Source organism: Stegostoma tigrinum, chromosome 6 (genome assembly GCF_030684315.1).
Source record: "Stegostoma tigrinum isolate sSteTig4 chromosome 6, sSteTig4.hap1, whole genome shotgun sequence".
Lineage (NCBI taxonomy): Eukaryota > Metazoa > Chordata > Chondrichthyes > Orectolobiformes > Stegostomatidae > Stegostoma > Stegostoma tigrinum.
Genome location: NC_081359.1, coordinates 50,466,969 through 50,484,813, shown reverse-complemented (window position 1 = coordinate 50,484,813; position 17,845 = coordinate 50,466,969). Strand labels below are relative to the sequence as shown.

Sequence of the window (17,845 nt, the reverse complement as noted above, 5' to 3'; positions counted from 1 at the left end):
TTTGTGAGGAAATAGTAAATTCCTTTCAAGAATTAGGATTTATCATAATCAGAGACAAAATACGTAGACCTATTTACAAAATCCAGCTGCTTTATTACTAATTTAACAGGGTCCTAGTCTCATTTTACTATTTTCAAACACACTTTCTTAATCATACTTTCTTTTCTTGTGATTAAAAAAAAGGCCGAGCTTCCTCCACACACACACCCCCCACCCCACCAAATTGCTTACCTTGTTACAACCTGCATTTTTACATGTGGTCCCAACTTTTACTTCGTTACTACCCTCTTCTGTAAAAGACAGAACATTATTTTTAAAAAAAACTATACAATATCAGGAAGCGGGTGAAGACAGTTGTATTTTTTTTTAAACATTCACCTCAGCATTTCGAGGCTGTGATTTTCAAAAATGCAATTACTCATTTTTTCATGTCAATAGACAATGAATTATAAATTAAAAATAAGAACCAGTTTATATGTCGATATTGTCAGCAAAAAACATTCTATGTAACAAATAAACTTGAATTAATTTCCTTTTCTAAAGATCTTTAAGGGCAATAATCACAATTAAAAATATTTAACTATCCACAATACAATTAAAAACAAGAGCATTAAGAACATCTACAAACTAAGTACTGCAGCTTGAATGTCCAAAACTATTCACCTTCCTTGCTAGGTCCGTTGTCAGCAGTTAACTTGAGTTTTTCTAGTGCTTGCTTCAATGACAATGAAACCTTTTGTTCCAATCTTACTAAAGGGGCATCTGGGCTATTAGGAAAAAAAGAAAGTTTAAATGATTTTTTGGGTTGTCACCTACATACATTTTTATTTCTTTTAAGGATAGATTTTGTTCACCTGCCTCCATATTTACCTTCCCCCCAAAAAAAACCCACAGCAAACTTACCCAAATGTAGGTGCAACACTGAGGACATTAAGATATTAACCTGTCAAGACATAACAGGTTCATCCTAGAGTTTCAAACTCAAGTCAAAAAGGTAATTATAACAATCTTCAGTTCTCATTTTGTAGCCAGATTCTGATTGAGAAATCAACATCAAAAGAGGCAGTTATCACAAAGATACATGGAAAGCATGTGGATGCTTTCACTTTACAAATGGGATAACTATGAATAATCCATTACAGATACAGATTGGAGGAGTGAGCAAAATCTAGCCAGGTAGAAATAAGGCTACTTTAAAATGGTTTATATTACTAAATTAGCTTGGCTCTCATTTATAAAGTCTACTGACTCTGTTTTACAGATCAGAAATATGAACTCCATAGCATATGCAGCACTTTTTGGCTACAAGAAATTTGGCACACAAGTTTCAGTTCATAGGAAGCAAAGACTTGTCCATGAAGCTGATATTCATACAGAACATGACAAACCCGTCTTCAAAAAGAGCACAAAACTTAAATTAAATAGACAAACAGATCTCAATGACAGATTTCAAAAGCTCCCAATTATTTGACCTTCAAATAAGGACATTGTTTAATAGCACATTCCTCAAAAACTAACCTTTTTTTTTCTGTTTTATATATAAATTTTACCTTGGTCTTACGGGTGCTTCAACTGGTCTTCGGCTCTGCATAACATTTTCATTACTCTTCGGTTTCAGCTCTGGTTCTGAGGAGGTCTTCACTTCAGGTTTGATAGGCTCAGAAGGCTTTTCATTGGAATGCTTTCCCTTAGTACAACCCTAAAAATAAAAACCAAAGTAAAATTCTGGCTTTCAAGTGTAACAAAGCTTGGTTTCCTTCAAAATGTTAGCTCAGATTTTAAGTCAAAGTGACAAAGGGATGGTGTTGATTTTTAAGAAAACTGCCCAAAGAGATATAGCTAGTTTTACAGATTTCCCATTGTTAAAAACATTAATTTCATTCTGTCTCTGTCTAGAGGAAATCTCGGATAGCCAGGAAAAGTGAAAGAGTCTGACCAGGCAGTCGCATGAAAGAATACTCCGTTATCCAAATCATGGCAGTTGGGTATTAAGAGTAGACAGCGCAGTCGGGTAAACCAGTGAGTTTAGGAGGAAAAACAGAAGTGGAACTGAGTGAGAAGAATTATAAGGATTAGCCCGAGCATGGGAATCTTGATAAGAGGGGATGAGAGAAAGGGCCATTTGACAAAGTGGGAGATTGAAGAAGGACAGAAAGAGATGAAAAGACTATCAAAAGTTAGTTTGGTGAGTGGAAGGAGTTGAAGTATGTACTAAGGAGTGAAAGAATCAAAATCAAAGTTAACTGCCGCTATCTTTTGCCAACTAGTTTTCTCATTGAAGGCTTTTAAGAATGCAGAAGGGAGGGGACCCAGATCTGTTTGCACATCTTAGTGCAGTAAGAACACACCTAAAATAAGCAATCAGACCTAAAAATGTCAGTGGCTACTGCATGAGCAGTTCCTTCAGGCTGTTGAAGTGAACATAAATAATCACTACATAAGAAATGTGATTAAGGTCTAAAAATTGCAGTCACATGACACCAGGTTACAGTCCAACAGACTTATTTGAAATCACAAGCTTGCAGAGTGCTGTTACTTCACCAGGGGAAGCTTGTGATTTCAAATAAACCTGTTGACGCATAACCAGGTCTTATGTGACTTCCAACTCCAGCAGCTCCACAGCATGAAAATTGCAAAAGTAAAAACGAGAAGCAAGACAAGGCAGTTCAAAATCTAGAGTCTGCTCCAACATTCAGTACGATCATGTCTGATCTCATCTTGGCCTCAACTCCAATTTCCTGCCTGCTCACCAGAACTCTTTTTAAACCATTACAACTTAATAATCTGTGTATTTCTCCTCAAATTTGTGTCCTGGCATCCTGAACTCCATTGATTTGAGAGCAGAGTTCCTCCTTTATCTCTGTTTTAATCTGCTATCTCTTAGCTTAAAACAGACCTGTCTAGATTTCCCTTGTGGGGCAAATGTTTGCTGTACGTCTACTTCGTCAGTTCTCTTTAGCATCTTTATACCTCAATTTGATCATCATCTGATCTCTGAGCAGTTTAGGCCTAAATTTGTCAATCTCTTATAAGACAAGCCTTTCATCTGTGGAATTAATCTAATGATCAACCTCCAATGCAATTATATAATTCCTCGAGTGAACAGGACCTCAACTACGCAGTACTCCAGACGCAGTATCATCAATGCCACATTGCTTCAATACTCCGTACCTTTATACTCCGCTCCTTTAGCGATAAATTACTCTCTACCTGCTGAACCTACAAACCTCCTTCCTGTGACCCTTGCACAAGGAAACCAGATCCCTGTGCACCAAAGTATTTTGACACCTCTGTCCATTTAGATAATTTGCTTTTTTATTCTTCTGATCGGATTGAATAAATTGGCAGAGGATCTACACAGAATCTGTGATTAGCAGAGAAGCTGTCATGCCCATGCTGTCTGCTCCTCTAATCACAGCTCTGAAAAAGAGCTCCTCTGTCCAGACAAATGATGTGAGTCAAAGAAATCAACAGCAAACCTGGAGCTTGGTGACAGGCAATTTGTGAATGGGAAGAAAGACATTTGTTTCCTTTTGTTTAGCTTTTCTACCATTCCCACCTACGGGAATAGGTTCTTGCTCCACTCCAAGGAAAGGACCGGACTGCTTATCATGTATGTGGTCTATTCTGTTCAAGATTAACATTGTATAAAAAAAAATCAGAAGTTAAATAAATAGGCAAGTGAGCAACATAAATGAATGGTCTACATGCCTTAACAATAATGATCTAGGTGAAGTATATATGATATACTGGGTGCCTGCAATAAATATGGCGACTTCAATCTGCATATAAAGTGGAAAATTCAAAAGGGTGAGATTAGCATGCTAGAAATTACTAAACAGTAAGTTACTTTATAAGATAACAAAGTGTGAAGCTGGATGAACACAGTAGGCCAAGCAGCACCTCAGGAGCACAACAGCTGATGTTTCGGGCCTAGACCCTTGGTCTGCCGTGTTCATCCAGCTTCACACTTTGTTATCTTGGATTCTCCAGCATCTGCATTTCCCACTATCTCTGATCACAGTCAATTACTTTAGACTTGTTATTCTGTAATACGACAAGATTAATTCAAGAGCTCAGAGTAAAAGGTACCTGTATGTGGCAGTTATCACAACAATACAATATTCAATTCCAAAAAGAGAAGATTTGATTGAAGACTAATATTTTACACTTAAGGGCAAATATATGTGCATAAAAACTAAACTAGCTGAAGTGAACTGGCAGACATGATGAGACTACTATGATGGTCCCATGCCTTTAAGAGGGATGTGTTCTGCGCTGTTTTTCATGCAGAGAGGTGCTGTCAGTGTGCCGGAATGTCTCCTTCAGAACGAGTGGATAAACAGCTTTGAGCTCCCCCAAGTGTTTTTTTTCTTAAATTAGACAAAAGAAGTATGAGTGGGTGCAGTCAGGCTCACAGTTTTGCTTCCAGTTAAAGTTGGGGTTTTTGGCTGTTGAAGCTGCCAGATACAGCTCTCACTCACTGCTGCAGTCAGAAGTCTTCCACATGAGAATCCCCACTAACCCCCAGCATGGTGATACCATTGACCGACAACTCAACTGGACTGGGTGCGTATAGTGGTGCTTTCTCTGGTCCTAGATTCATTACTTCACTGTTCCTTTCTTCTGGACTGGACAGAGCTCCTGACGAAATCCGTTATGCTGAATTTGCCTTTGCCAATTACATGTTTTTGGGATACTGCTGTATTGGAATAGTTGATGAATAGTATAATATTACTTTCTAAGTATTTCAGTACAGTTAGTTAAAGTTGTCAGTTCTTGTTTTAGTTTATAATTTAAACTGTGGCATAAGAATAAAGTGTGTGTTACTCAAAGCCTCCTGATGTTCATTACCCTTTGTTTCAGGTTACTGAGCCAACTTTGAATCTAATTCAACATGTTAGCCCATATTCCATAGGCTCTTTTTTTTAAAGCCAGTCTGCCATGTGGGACCCTGTCAAATGCCTTTTTGAAATCCATGAAGTCACTTCCACTGCATTAGCCTCACTGATATTTGTCACTTCCGCAAAGAATTCAAAAGTTGTAAGACCTTCCCTTAACAAAAGCCATGCTGGATATCCCTAACTACTCCATATCTTTCTAAGTGGCAGTTTATCCTATTTCTCAGGGTTGATTTTCACAGTTTGCGCATCACTGAAGAAAGATCATCTGGCCTATTACTGCTTGGTATTTTAGAGTCATAAAGCAGAGAAACAGACCTTCACTGATTTCCTTAAAGCCAATTACACTAATATCATCTTTATGAACAATACTACCTGACCACCTTTACTTCATTTCCGATCCTTCTTGAATGTCAGATACCTTTCACTTTTATTTATTCACTCATGGGGCATGGGTATTGCTGCTGTCCAGCATTTTATTGCCTATCCCCAGCTGCCCGGAGGTCTCTCTGGGAAGCTTTTCAGAGGGTTAACTCAATGGGCCAGGAGGCCTCTATGTGCACTGTAGAGATTGTATGCTTACTGATGGAGGACAGACTTTGGACAGTTAGGAAGTGAATTACTTGATGCACGATTCCTAGTCTCTGACCTGCTCTTGTCACCACTATATAAAACAAGTCCAGTTGAGTTGTTGGTCAATGCTATCGCCATGCTGTGGGTTAGTGGGGATTCTCATCAGGATGATTTCAGAATTGAACATTTAAAAGGCTACAGTTGGGCACTTAGAAAAACTGAAGAGTAATTGGGAAGAGTCAGCATGATTTTGAGAAAGGAAAGTAATGTTTAACCAATTTACTGGACTTTGCTGTAGGATTAACATTTCCTATAGAGAAAGGGAAGTTTATAGAACATACATCCAGCATGTCTGGAATTTTTGGTTTGTGTTCCACTGCAAACTTTCGAGAATCAGGAGGAACTTCAATAAAAGCTATTAAATAAAAATGTAACTAGGAGTTTATATCATACTAATTTACATAACCATGACCAGATTTCCTGTCAAAAACAGCAATCTTGACATTTACTTTCACCTGCAAGAATAATAATTCATCATCCCAATGTCTTGCCACACAAATATTTGTCAGTATTATATGACCAAAGTGCCAAATGGTAAAGAAGTAAATGACTTTAAATCAAGCAGCAAACTAGTATCTCAGCTACACCTAACATAAACTTACCGGAATATTCAAGAAATCAGAAAAATCTGTGGTGCGTCTCTTGCAGCAAGACCATCCCTAAAAGACAAATAAAAGCTTGAGAGTTACATAACGAACTATTTCTGACATTCTGTTAACTTGTTAAATGTTACTTTTAAAATGCTTCAGTAATGATCACCTCATTTGTTATGACAGTGGTAGATGTTTATCAAACATTAAGCAGCTATTTATTTTACTAAGGCCCCCTCCCGCCTCATCTTTGCCATATTGAAAAGCAGATGTAAGATGCAGGTTGTTATGAGTTGATTAGAGTTTGTGCTTAATAACTCCAATGTGACAGATACGGTCCTAGCACCAGCTAACGTAATTGTCAGAGCCTGCCTTTCTACCGCCTCCATTGTCATACCACGGCATCACGCGAACCATTAGATGGCCAGAGGACAGTATGAGAGTGCGAGAGAGACAGAGACCGAGAGTGAGAGCAAGAGCAAATCATGGGCAACAACCTTTTGATAATTGAGGGAACTACAAGATGAGATACAAAAGCTCACAATAGTGAACAAACATTAGCTTTATCAAGTACGAAACTTAAAATGGTCATCTACTAAAACTTAGCTGATTCTTAGCATTTTAAATTTCTCCATATGATGAAGACTTTCACTGTATAGCCTTTCATCAAAAGGATGTGCGACTTTCCTTTCATAACTCAAGCTTCTAAATGCAAACCAAAAACATAAGGAACCAGTTTCAGAAGTGCCAGATTTAATAATTTAGTGATCTTGAATGTAATACTTTTATTAAACTATATATTCAATGTTTGGTATACTGAGTCACATTAATCGAGTTCTTTTAAAACTTAAGGTGAACTCATGAGACAGAATAATTTCTAAAATAGGAACTGCTGACCAATTAATTATCTATAATACTAAGTATTTCAAAAACAAAACAAATCTATATTGATTTTGCTTTATTCTTGTCACTATGCATACCCCCATGACTCAGATCTTTCAATAGGAGAACAGACATTGCTGCAGTACATGTATGAATGAAGTGGAAGTCAGGATGCACCTGATCCCACATGAATTATCCAAGAAGTTTAAGCTTCCAAAGGGAAATTTACCAGCATTTGGGACCCTCTGAAAACTTCAATTCTCAGAGTTAGAGACTTAGATTAGATTCCCTACAGTGTGGAAACAGGCCCTTCGGCCTAACAAGTCCACACCGCTCCTCGAAGCATCCCACCCAGGCCCATTCCCCTGAACATTATGGGTAATTTAGCATGGTCAATCCATCTAGCCTGCACATCTTTGGACTGTGGGAGGAAACTGGAGTACCCGGAGGAAACCCATGCAGACATGGGGAGAATGTGCAAACTCCACACAGACAGTCGCCCAAGGCTGGAATTGAACCCGGGTCCCTGGCGCTGTGAGGCTGCTGTGCTAACCACTGAGCCACCGTGCTGCCCTGACTTTGGACGGTTCTGTCCTGCTTACTTGTCAAGTATGCATTCACGAGAGTTCATGAAGGAATACTGTTTATTAAATGAGAAAAAAAACTAGTCACAGGTAGAAACTAATAAAACCATTAAAATTTTCTTTTAAAATTTTAAAATATTAATGAGTCAGTGATAATAACATTAAATGTTTAAAAGCAAAAAAGGTAATATCTACAAAAAGCCACAGAACTTTCATTTATATGCAGTTTAAAATTCCTGTTACCTGCAGTTGCCCTAGAGGGGTGCTCCCAGTCCCTTCTGCTGCCATAGGTTTGCTTCCCTTGCCCTGTGTTGAGGTCTATCCTCTTTATAATATAATGAAGACATCAGAAAACTCCAACATCAGAAGACTGGCCATAAATAACACAGGCAGTACTGGGTAGTTTATCCTACAATTTGCAAGGACTGGAACAAATCCAACAGCAATCAGAAGTTCTGGGCTCACATTCAAAACTCTAGCATAATTAATACTTACTGATCAGTTATATACTTGTGAAATTGAGTACCCATAACAGTTTCACTAATGTCGTCCCACTGCAACCATAACCAGTTAAAAATCATAAACTACACCCCTGCAATAATACAATCCATCACAATGTGAATTGCAAGTATATTTCTTTGCTTGGCTTTACAGTGCAAGATTGCACCTGTGAGGCAGCATTTGAAGTCAAGTAGCAAATTCCTACTTTTAGACATTTATACCTCCTCCCTGGATGAGCAAGAAGCTGCAAAGCTGCTACAGCTACACAAGGCTATAGTACAAGTCAAGACAGGTAGTAACACAGCTAAGGGAGAATATGTCCCCTGTACAAGGTCACGAGATTTCAGCCTCTCAAATTTGATTTTTGTGCTTCTTCACTCACTGTTTTTATCTAAAGCCATTTACCAGAGAGTGTGACAATTTCCCTCAAACTGGGATTGGATTATTAATTTTAAGAAGAGTTCAACCCACACAATAGTGTGAAAACAATTTGCTGACAAGAGCAGAGGTGTTTTAAAAATGAACTGGCATCAATTCTGTAATGCGCAGGCCAGAATTCTGAGACAATCTATTGATACTGCACAGGGCTGCTGAATGTTATCGATCCACACTCTCTGCAAAAGAAGCCACCCATTCTGGTATTCCCCGCAACGAAACTGCAATGCAAGCAGTCCAGTTCCATCAGTCCATGGTGACTGAGTGGATGATGGATCACAGCGCACAGGTGAAAGAGTAGGAGTATATAAGAGGAGGAGGAAGAAGAGTAGCTTGTCTTTTTCAATCATCTTTCCCTTTGAACTGGCTGATAAAGGCTAGAAGAAAAAAGCCAAAAGCCACCCCCCTTCTCTTTCATGTTGCATGACATCCTCTATCAAAACAGAATCAGAGTCACCTAGCTTCCTTATTGCAAGCATCTGCATGGAGGAATAGCCGTGAAGCAAAAATCAACAGCTAATAGTCCAGAGAACACCAGTTAAAATATACTAATTCTGGGAACAAGGGAGGCTCTGACCAAGTAAAAGAACTGCCACTTTTCAGAGAATCTGACGTAGATGTGGTTGTGGACCGATAAGTCAGGGGCTCCAAGCTAACAGGCGTGGATACTAAAAGACCCATGTTAGAACAGTATCAGAATAGTCCAAAGATCCCTCAGCAGTAATGCAGAGCTACATTACAGGTGCTGTTAAACAAAACAGAACAGGAAACGAGGTTGTAGACTTGCTCGCCAAGCCAGTGTGTTTGAGTGCAGACGCTTCGTCACCCTGCTAGGTAACAGTGTGCCTCCAGTGAAGCGTTGGTGTTTTGTACTGCTTGTTATTCATATGGTTCAGTTTGCTGGTTTAGTCGGTACCACTTCCAGTTTTGTTTTTCAGTGGTTTGTAGGTCAGGTCCAGTTCAATGTGTTTGTTGATGGAGTTCCAATTGGAATGCCAGGCCTCCAGGAATTCCCTGGCACGTCTGTGTTTAGCTTGTGCTATTGTGGAAGTGTTGTCCCAGTCGGATTCATGCCCTTCTTTGTCCGCCTGTACTGAGACCAATGAGAACTTGTCATATTTGTTGGTGGCTAGTTGGTGTTTGTGTATCCTTATTGTCAATTTTCTTTCAGTTTGGCCTATGCAAAGTTTTTCCAAAGTCCTTGCATGGCATTTTGTGTATTACTTTGATTTTATTGGTTGTGGGTATGGGATCCTTTACGTTCGTCAGCATCTGTTGTAGCTGTCCTATGACAGATGCTCACGAACATAAAGGATCCCATACCCACAACCAATAAAATCAAAGTAATACACAAAATGCCATGCAAGGACTTTGGAAAAACTTTGCATAGGCCAAACTGAAAGAAAATTGACAATAAGGATACACAAACACCAACTAGCCACCAACAAATATGACCAGTTCTCATCGGTCTCAGTACACGCGGACAAAGAAGGGCATGAATCCGACTGGGACAACACTTCCACAATAGCACAAGCCAAACAGCCATGCTATGGAATTGCTGGAGGCCTGGCAGTCCAATCAGAACTCCATCAATAAACACATTGAGCTGGACCCATTACACAAACCACTGAAAAATAAAACCGGAAGTGGTGCCAACCACCCCAGCAAACAGAGGCATATAAATAACTAGCAGGACAGAACACCAATGCTTGAGAGGTACACTGGCTATGTTACCTATCAGGGTGATGAAATGTCTGCAATCAAACACTGGCTCAGCAAGCAAGTCTACAACCTCATCCACCCGAATTACAAGTCTTCTCAAAAATTCAAGGAGGAAATTTTGGAACTCTTATCAACTGATGTAGCAGGTGGTAGCTGTGTTATGGCATGCAGATCACCAAAGAGGGCCAAGTCAAGACCAATGTTTATGAGGTCCAAATCAAAAGAACAGACAGCATCACAAATAATGGATGCCATGCTTTCATCAATAAAAGAAAACAGTGTCCTAGGATAATAGGAACTGCAGATTCTGGAGAATCAGCGATAACACAGTGTAGAGCTGGATAAACACAGCAGGCCAAGCAGCATCTCAGGAGCAGGAAACTGACGTTTCGGGCTTAGACACTTCAGACAGGATTTAACTGTTGTAATCCAAAACAAACTGAAAGGGTCATTCATGCAGACAAATGTTTACTTCTTTCTGCATCAGGGGACAGATGTTTCAGTTTGAGAAACATTCCAGAAGTATGACGCTGTCAGGACTCGCAAATCAAAACCAAAACCAACTCAGTTTCTGAAGAGGCACAAAACAACATCTGCTCCGATGAGTCCCATAACACCTTAGCAAGAAACCTATAGTCCAACATTTCTTACGCTTATAGCCTCATGACTATTATTGTTGTTGTCATTATAATTCTACTTTTACAGAGTTTGATTTTAGTGTATGTGGTGCTTTACCAATTTTAGTTCTGGGGAACAGCCAATAAATTATAAAATAATACTCCTAATGCCATATTGCAAATAGCAATTTTAACACATGCAGTACCTGCTTTGGACAATTTGTATAATTTTCCAGGAACTAGCACGAACTTTTATCACTTCAGTTGAATTTTTAAACATAACGCAAAAATATTGTTCAGTAGACAGGTGTGGCCAACTATGGTACACAAAACATTTAAGACTGAACAGACTTCCTACCTTCAATGCATCGTGAAACACAGGAACACCTGGGTGGTACGTACAAGCATTTTCTAAAAAGGAAGAAAAACGTGAACTACTCACATCTTTAATCAAGTTATTTTAAGAAACAGCATTATTGTTGGTGGAACTCCCAAGGCATTAATTATGACAATTCATCCCACAGCACCTTTTGTCTAGCAATACATCCCAAGCTGCTTCATAGAAGAGGTGCAAATAAAATTTGATATAAATTCATTGTATGGAAATATTACAACAGCTCAAACACTTTAAATACTGCTTTCAAAGAGGAGAAAGCTATAAGATTCAGGGAGCGAAAGCAGCATTTAAGGCCTAAGCAACAGAAGGTGTCATCGTTAATGGTGAAGCAATGAAAACTGAAGAAACGCAATAAGTCAAAAACAAGAACAGAGATCTTGGAGAACCTAAGTCAAGATACAGAGGGATTTGAAAATGAGTATTTTATAATTGAGGAGCTCCCAAAATGGGGAAACATGGAGTGCAGTATATTACAAGAGTACAATAACAATCTTTAATGCATCATGCTGCTACAGCGCCGCTGTTTCATGTCAGGGTTAGAAAAGATAAATGCTATTGAGAAACAGACTCAGCAAGAGTTATATTGTATCTTAGGTAGGGAGCTTTCAAGACTAAAACAAGTTAATGTAAGAAATTACAGCTCAAAAGCACCAAGTATATCAGCATTATTTTAAACTGTAAAAAACATTTATGTCATGCTCAAGATTGCTAAAGCTGACGGTTCATGGGAACCAATGATTTGCAACAATTTTAAAACAACATGCATTTCAACAGTTTAAAGAGTGCACATTGGAAATGCTAATCAACATCAATTTAATATTATCTGCTTTTGGATCGATAACTCATCAATTCTATTTGCTGAGAAACATCACAATAATATCATAACACTATTAGAAGTGGAAGTAAGCCACTTGGCCTATTAAGTTTATGCCAATTAATGAGATCATAGTTGACTTGATAGTTCTCAACTCCATTTCCTTGCCTTTTTCCCATAAAACTTGATTCCTTCCTTCATTAGAAATGGTCCATCTCAGCCTTTAAAATACACAATGGTTCAGCCTCTGCAGCAAAAAATTCGACAGAATCACCACCCTCAGAAAAGAAATTCATCCTCATCTGTCTTAAATGGACAGCCCCTTACTTGGACATGATGTCCTCTGGTCCAAGACTCTCCCACAGGAACAGGTGCTCACGATAGGAATCATTTCCCACAAGAACAAATTCATAGCATCTATCCTGCCAAGCTCCCTAAGCATCTTGTATGTTTCAATAAGGTTGCTCCTCTTATTCATCCTCTCCTCATAATAAAATCCTTCTATGCCCAGGATCAACCTTATGAACATTTTCCGACTGCCTCCAATGACAAGATATCTTCCCTTGGATAAGGGGACCAAAACTGTTCACAGTAATCTAGGTATAGTCGAACAAGTACCCCATATATTGTTTTAGCTAGACATCACTGTTGTTAGACTCAACTCCCTCTAAAACAGACGCACTCCATTTCATAGAATCCCTACAGTGTGAAAGCAGGCCATTCGACTAATTAAATCCAAACAACCCTGCGAAGGGCATCCCACCCTATTCCTGTAACCACAAATTTACTATGACTAATCCACCTAGTTCGTACACTGCTGAACACTATGGGCAATTTAGCATGGCCAATCCACCTAACCTGCATATCTTTGGACTGGGGGAGGAAACCCACACAGACAGGAGAAGAACACGCAAACTCCACACACACAGTCACCCAAAACTGGAATCGAATCCAGAGCCCTGGCAATAGGAGACAGCAGTGCTAACCACTGAAGCATTGTGCCTCAAACAAAAAAAAACTGAGGAAAATCAGCAGGTACAGCAGCATTTAAGAAAGAGTCAATGTTTTGATTCCAATACACCCCTTCCATTTGCCTTCCTTATTACCCACTAAAACTGGATACAAAGTTTTTTTTGATTTATGTATGAGAATCTTCAAATCCCTGTGCTGTATCTTTTTGCAGCCTTCCCCATTTAAGTAATTTCTATCTCCTCTATTCTTCCTGCCAAAATACAAAAATATATTTTCCCACATTATATTACATCTGCCAAGTTTTTGCCTGCCTCACTTAACCTGCCTTTTGCCTTTACAGACTGTGTCTCATCCTCACCACCTGCCTTCTCACATATTTGTGTGTCTTCCACAAACCTAGCAATAGTACATCCACTTCTATCATCCAAGTCAGTATTTAAACCGTATAAATAATTGTTCCCCAGGGCTGATTCATGCAGCATTCCAATAACCACAGGTTGTCATCCTGAAAATGGCCCACTTATCCCAACTCTGGCTATCTAATAGAAAACAATCTATTTGTGTTGATATACAACCCCAAACATCAGCAGCCCTTATCTTACAAAACTTCCATCTTACCATATGCCTTTTACAAATCTAAACAGTACATTGCATCTACTGGTTCCCTATTATCTATCCTGCTTGTTACCTCCTCAAAAAGGATTAATAAACACTTGTTGGTTATGATTTCCCCTTTATGGCGCCATGTTGATTCTGCTTGAATAGATTACATGGTTCTGAATTTTATACTGTTACATCCTTTATAAGGAGCTACAAATTTCAAATGACAGATAATATTCTCAACACCATCAGTCACTGCTTCATAGGAGGTTGTGTAGCTTGTATTCTAATTTCTGAACTTTCTAAAGACTAATTTTGGAAAATAAAAAGGAAACACTAAATCCTAGCACCAATTGAAAGAAGTCAGGAGCAGCTGTCTTTGCATACTCAACCTGCATCATCAACTTCAGTCTAATTTAAGAATGATGTTTAACATTACTTAGGTTTCATGGCAGAGGAATTACACAAGCAACAAAAGGGTACTTTCACATTTATATCATTTAATCTACAGTTTAATTCTTTGATGAAACACACTGGTGTTTCTCAAATTTTAAACCTAACTAGAGTGGGCCAAATCCTCTGGTGTTGATTGGTAGGTACCAAGCATATAAATTGTGTAGAACTGCATTATGTGGAGCTGCCTGGGAAGTTTTAGCCTCTAATTCCATCGTGTTGACCTGTATAGTGTCAGAGGAAATGCTAAGACCTGGCGAGTCCACAATCATTGACTCTTACTTCACTAGCCACCGAACAATCCTATCAATCAATACCACTGATATGCATCTTTACCTTGACTATCCCACAATCAAACTCATCAAACCCTCACCACTTGTATTCCCCTGATCTGACTACCCTTCTCATCCACGTATCCATCTACTTGCACATCCATTCCATTCAAATGAAGGACTGAATTTAAACTCAGAACAGGACCTGTCTTCCCTTTTTCTAAATGCTGCACTGCTCCAATGGAGTTCCCAGGGAGATGCTGTGCTGGGTACTTCTCTTATCATAAAGGCCCAGTTATTCTGAACAGAGATTGATTTCTTCACTCAAATCTAATTGGCCTAAAAAAATACATTTACCTTTGGGTAAGTTCTCAGTGAATGTCTAGGTGAGAAGTCCTTCCAGCTAAGCACTGTACTCCTGGCAAGTAATCCGCACACCTACCTGTGACTGACAACTGATACAGTTCTCTAATGTTAGCTGTCATATTCCAAGATTTAAAGGCCCTGAAGACACTTGGATAGATGCTAAGAGAAGGTAATGGTAAGATAAGTGGGAGAGGTAGTAGTGTGCCAGCTTGATAAGGGGAGTAGGTTGGCAGGTATGGGTGAGGGTCAAAAAGTTTGTTATTTCGAGTTAATTTTGTTTTAAAGGACAGAGTTAGAGCAAATTTAAAAAAAACTTTTCCTGACTATTTCAGGTAAGTAAACTGGAACTTCCCAAACTCTCCATCTTTAACTCAGAGTTAAGAAAAACTCAGTAAAGAGAAAGCATATTGGAGGCAGGTCAGAAAAATTGAACAGAATAAAGATACAAAGAAGAATTAAAATTTAGGAATGAGAAAAGATCTGAGAATAAGAGAAGGCTAGTCAGAAATATAGAACATTAACAACTTCTACCTGAAAAACATTAACAAAGTAAACACGTCCTACAGAAAGTGAGTCTGCAGAACTAATTACAGAAAATAAGGAAGTGGCAAATGAAATGAACAGGTATTTTGCATCCATCTTCACTACACAGCAATGGTTTCAACTGATGTTCTTCATCACACTAGTGGGTAAAGTCAAGTTATGAAATATTCCATGATATTTTGGGAAGTGCCGCTGCTTTATCTGCTGACACAAGACACCCTATCGCAGGGGCAGGGGAACGGCTCCCAGTATCTAATTGGTGAACACTGCTGTCACTCAGTGTACGGGAACAAAGGTTGAGGCCAGAATCCAGTGTCTGATTGTGTTGTGTATCAATCTCTCAGTGCACCGGCAGGTGAGTCTGTCACCTTTTGCCTTTGCTGGCGATTACGTGCTGTTGCCACTGAGTTGTGAGGGCTGTGCTGGAGAAGAGTGGAGCTGAGTGCATGATGTGTGCGGCAGCATGCAGAGCCAGCCAGTTGTTGGAATGAAGTACGGGGGACAGGGATTTGGTTTACTGCGCCTCATGAACCCCACACAGTGAGAATCAGCTGCTGCCAAGAACCTGGTTTCCTCTCCATGATTAGGCCACGTGGCAAGCTCTGTAAGATGTGTGCATGTTGTAAGAAGTGCCTGGATGACTGCCTGATGGATGGCAGGTGGACAGCAAGGAGACCATAATGAAGCTTCCCCGATGACTGAGTTTCTCCATTCCTACAAAATGTAAACGTAAGTTTAGGAGAAATCAATTCAGCTGTATAAAAGTGGGTGCGCCATGGAATTGTATGCCTTCATATAGAAAAAGTTGGAAACAGCTGCCGTCCTGAATGTCGTAATATTCCAGAAATAGCTGTCAATCCGGAAATGGGAGGGAAGAAACTCAAGGAACTTGTAATCCCCTGGGAGGCAGTATAAGCAAATTGCTGGAGCTGCAGGCTAATGAAGTCCCAGGTCCTGATGGACTTCCTCAAAATGTCTTAAAAAGGGGCTAGCAGGACAGATGTTGGTTTTAATTTTCCAAATTTTTGTAGATTCTGAAAAATTCCATAAGACAGAAAAATGGCGAGTGTAAGTTCTTCATTCAAAACAGGAGGCAGAAAGCCAGAAATTACAGGCCAACTGCCACACATCTGTCCTAACTAAGCAAAATATAAAAAGCTACTAGAATGTTGTTGCAGGATGCTTAGAAAAGTTTGTGGTAATCAGGCAAAGTGAAATGTGATTTGCAAAGGGTAAATTATGTTAAACCCATTTATTCTTTGGAGGAAGAAATGTCTGCTTTAGATTACTGTTGGATGTATTCAAATTTCCAGAAGATTCCTGATATGGCACCATTCCAAAGGTCATTGCAGAAATTAAAAATTCATGGTGTATGGGATAACATATTTGCATGGGTACAAAATTAGTTGGTTAACAAACGAGGCATCTATGGGTCATTTTCTGATTAGTAAGGTGTAATGAGTGGTGTGCCACGGGAAATCAACACAAGGCCCTCAATTATTTGACTACAGCAATGACTTGGATAAAAAGGACTGAGGTACGCTGGCTAAATATCCAACCATATCAATGTTACCCTCTACATAATGACCTTTTAACTTCTACTATAACTTTGAAAATGTCCAACGCAAACTTAATAATTGACAGAGTGCAGCACTCCAAGACTCTCAAATTATACCGATCCAGCCTGAAACACAATTAAAAAAAAATAAACTGACTAAACATAGGTCTGGCTACTGTCAACACAATGAAAATTGCGAAGATGAACAGAAGCAAGCTGAAAGAAGATCTTTACGTTTGGGCGCCGATTCCATCAGTTTTCGTGGCCCTCAGCACCAAACCCGAACTAAACATGCGGCTCAAAGATGAGAACGTGTGGCTGCGACCGCCTTACCATCGCTGTTTTTGTCGGGGTCGAAACGCTGCCCGCAGCCCCTGTTATAACACAAGAGAGACATTTCCCTACAGGGAAAACACGATCTTCAAGCAGCCCGAACACAGCTGCGAAGGCGCAGTTCGAGATCGAGGAGCTTTCGCCAGCGGCACAGCCCAACTACTCGACTCGCCTGTATCGCTCACGGCACTCTCCGGAACCGCTCGGCCGTTTCCGCCCTCGTTCTCGAACATTCCAGCCGGCGGAGCGTGCGCACAATGACGGCGCCTTTTGAACAGAAAGCGGCAAGTCTTCATTCAGAGTTTGCGTCAAGACGATGACTAACAGGCTTTCCACAATTAATTTCTGAATAGAGTGTGGAGCTGGATGAACTCAGCAGGCCAAGCAGCATCTTAGGAACAGGAAAGCTGACGTTTCGGGCCTACACCCTTCATCAGAAATGGGGGAGGGGAAGGGGATTCTGAAATAAATAGAGGGAGGGGGATCGAAGATGGATAGAGGAGAAGATAGATAGAGAGGAGACAAATTCTTGAGGAAGAAAAATTCTTTCAGGACGTGACAAAGTTGATTGATGAGGGAAAGGCTGTAGATGTCATATACAGAGACTTCAGTAAGGCATTTGGTAAGGTTCCCCATGGCAGGCTGATGGAGAAAGTGAAGCCACATGGGGTC

General features: G+C 39.7%; 1 protein-coding gene across 3 annotated transcripts in view; it reads right to left on the bottom strand.

Annotated features, from left to right (window-relative positions):
- LOC125453503 (cysteine and histidine-rich domain-containing protein 1-like) overlaps nucleotides 1-17,380 on the bottom strand; it is a 36,424-nt gene extending 19,044 nt beyond the window's left edge. The window contains exons 1-6 of one of the 3 annotated variants that reach the window (XM_048533196.1): nucleotides 17,174-17,380; nucleotides 11,224-11,276; nucleotides 6,137-6,193; nucleotides 1,551-1,699; nucleotides 664-767; nucleotides 232-290 (exon numbers count right to left, since the gene is read on the bottom strand). In XM_048533196.1, coding sequence (XP_048389153.1) covers nucleotides 232-290; nucleotides 664-767; nucleotides 1,551-1,699; nucleotides 6,137-6,193; nucleotides 11,224-11,276; nucleotides 17,174-17,237 — 486 coding nt within the window. In that variant the 5' untranslated portion in view covers nucleotides 17,238-17,380. Of the gene's footprint in view, nucleotides 1-231; nucleotides 291-663; nucleotides 768-1,550; nucleotides 1,700-6,136; nucleotides 6,194-7,833; nucleotides 7,894-11,223; nucleotides 11,277-17,074 lie in introns of those variants that run through there. The other 2 variants (XM_048533197.1, XM_059646557.1) reach the window with 2 other exon arrangements.
- Between the last annotated feature and the right edge of the window lie 465 nt (nucleotides 17,381-17,845).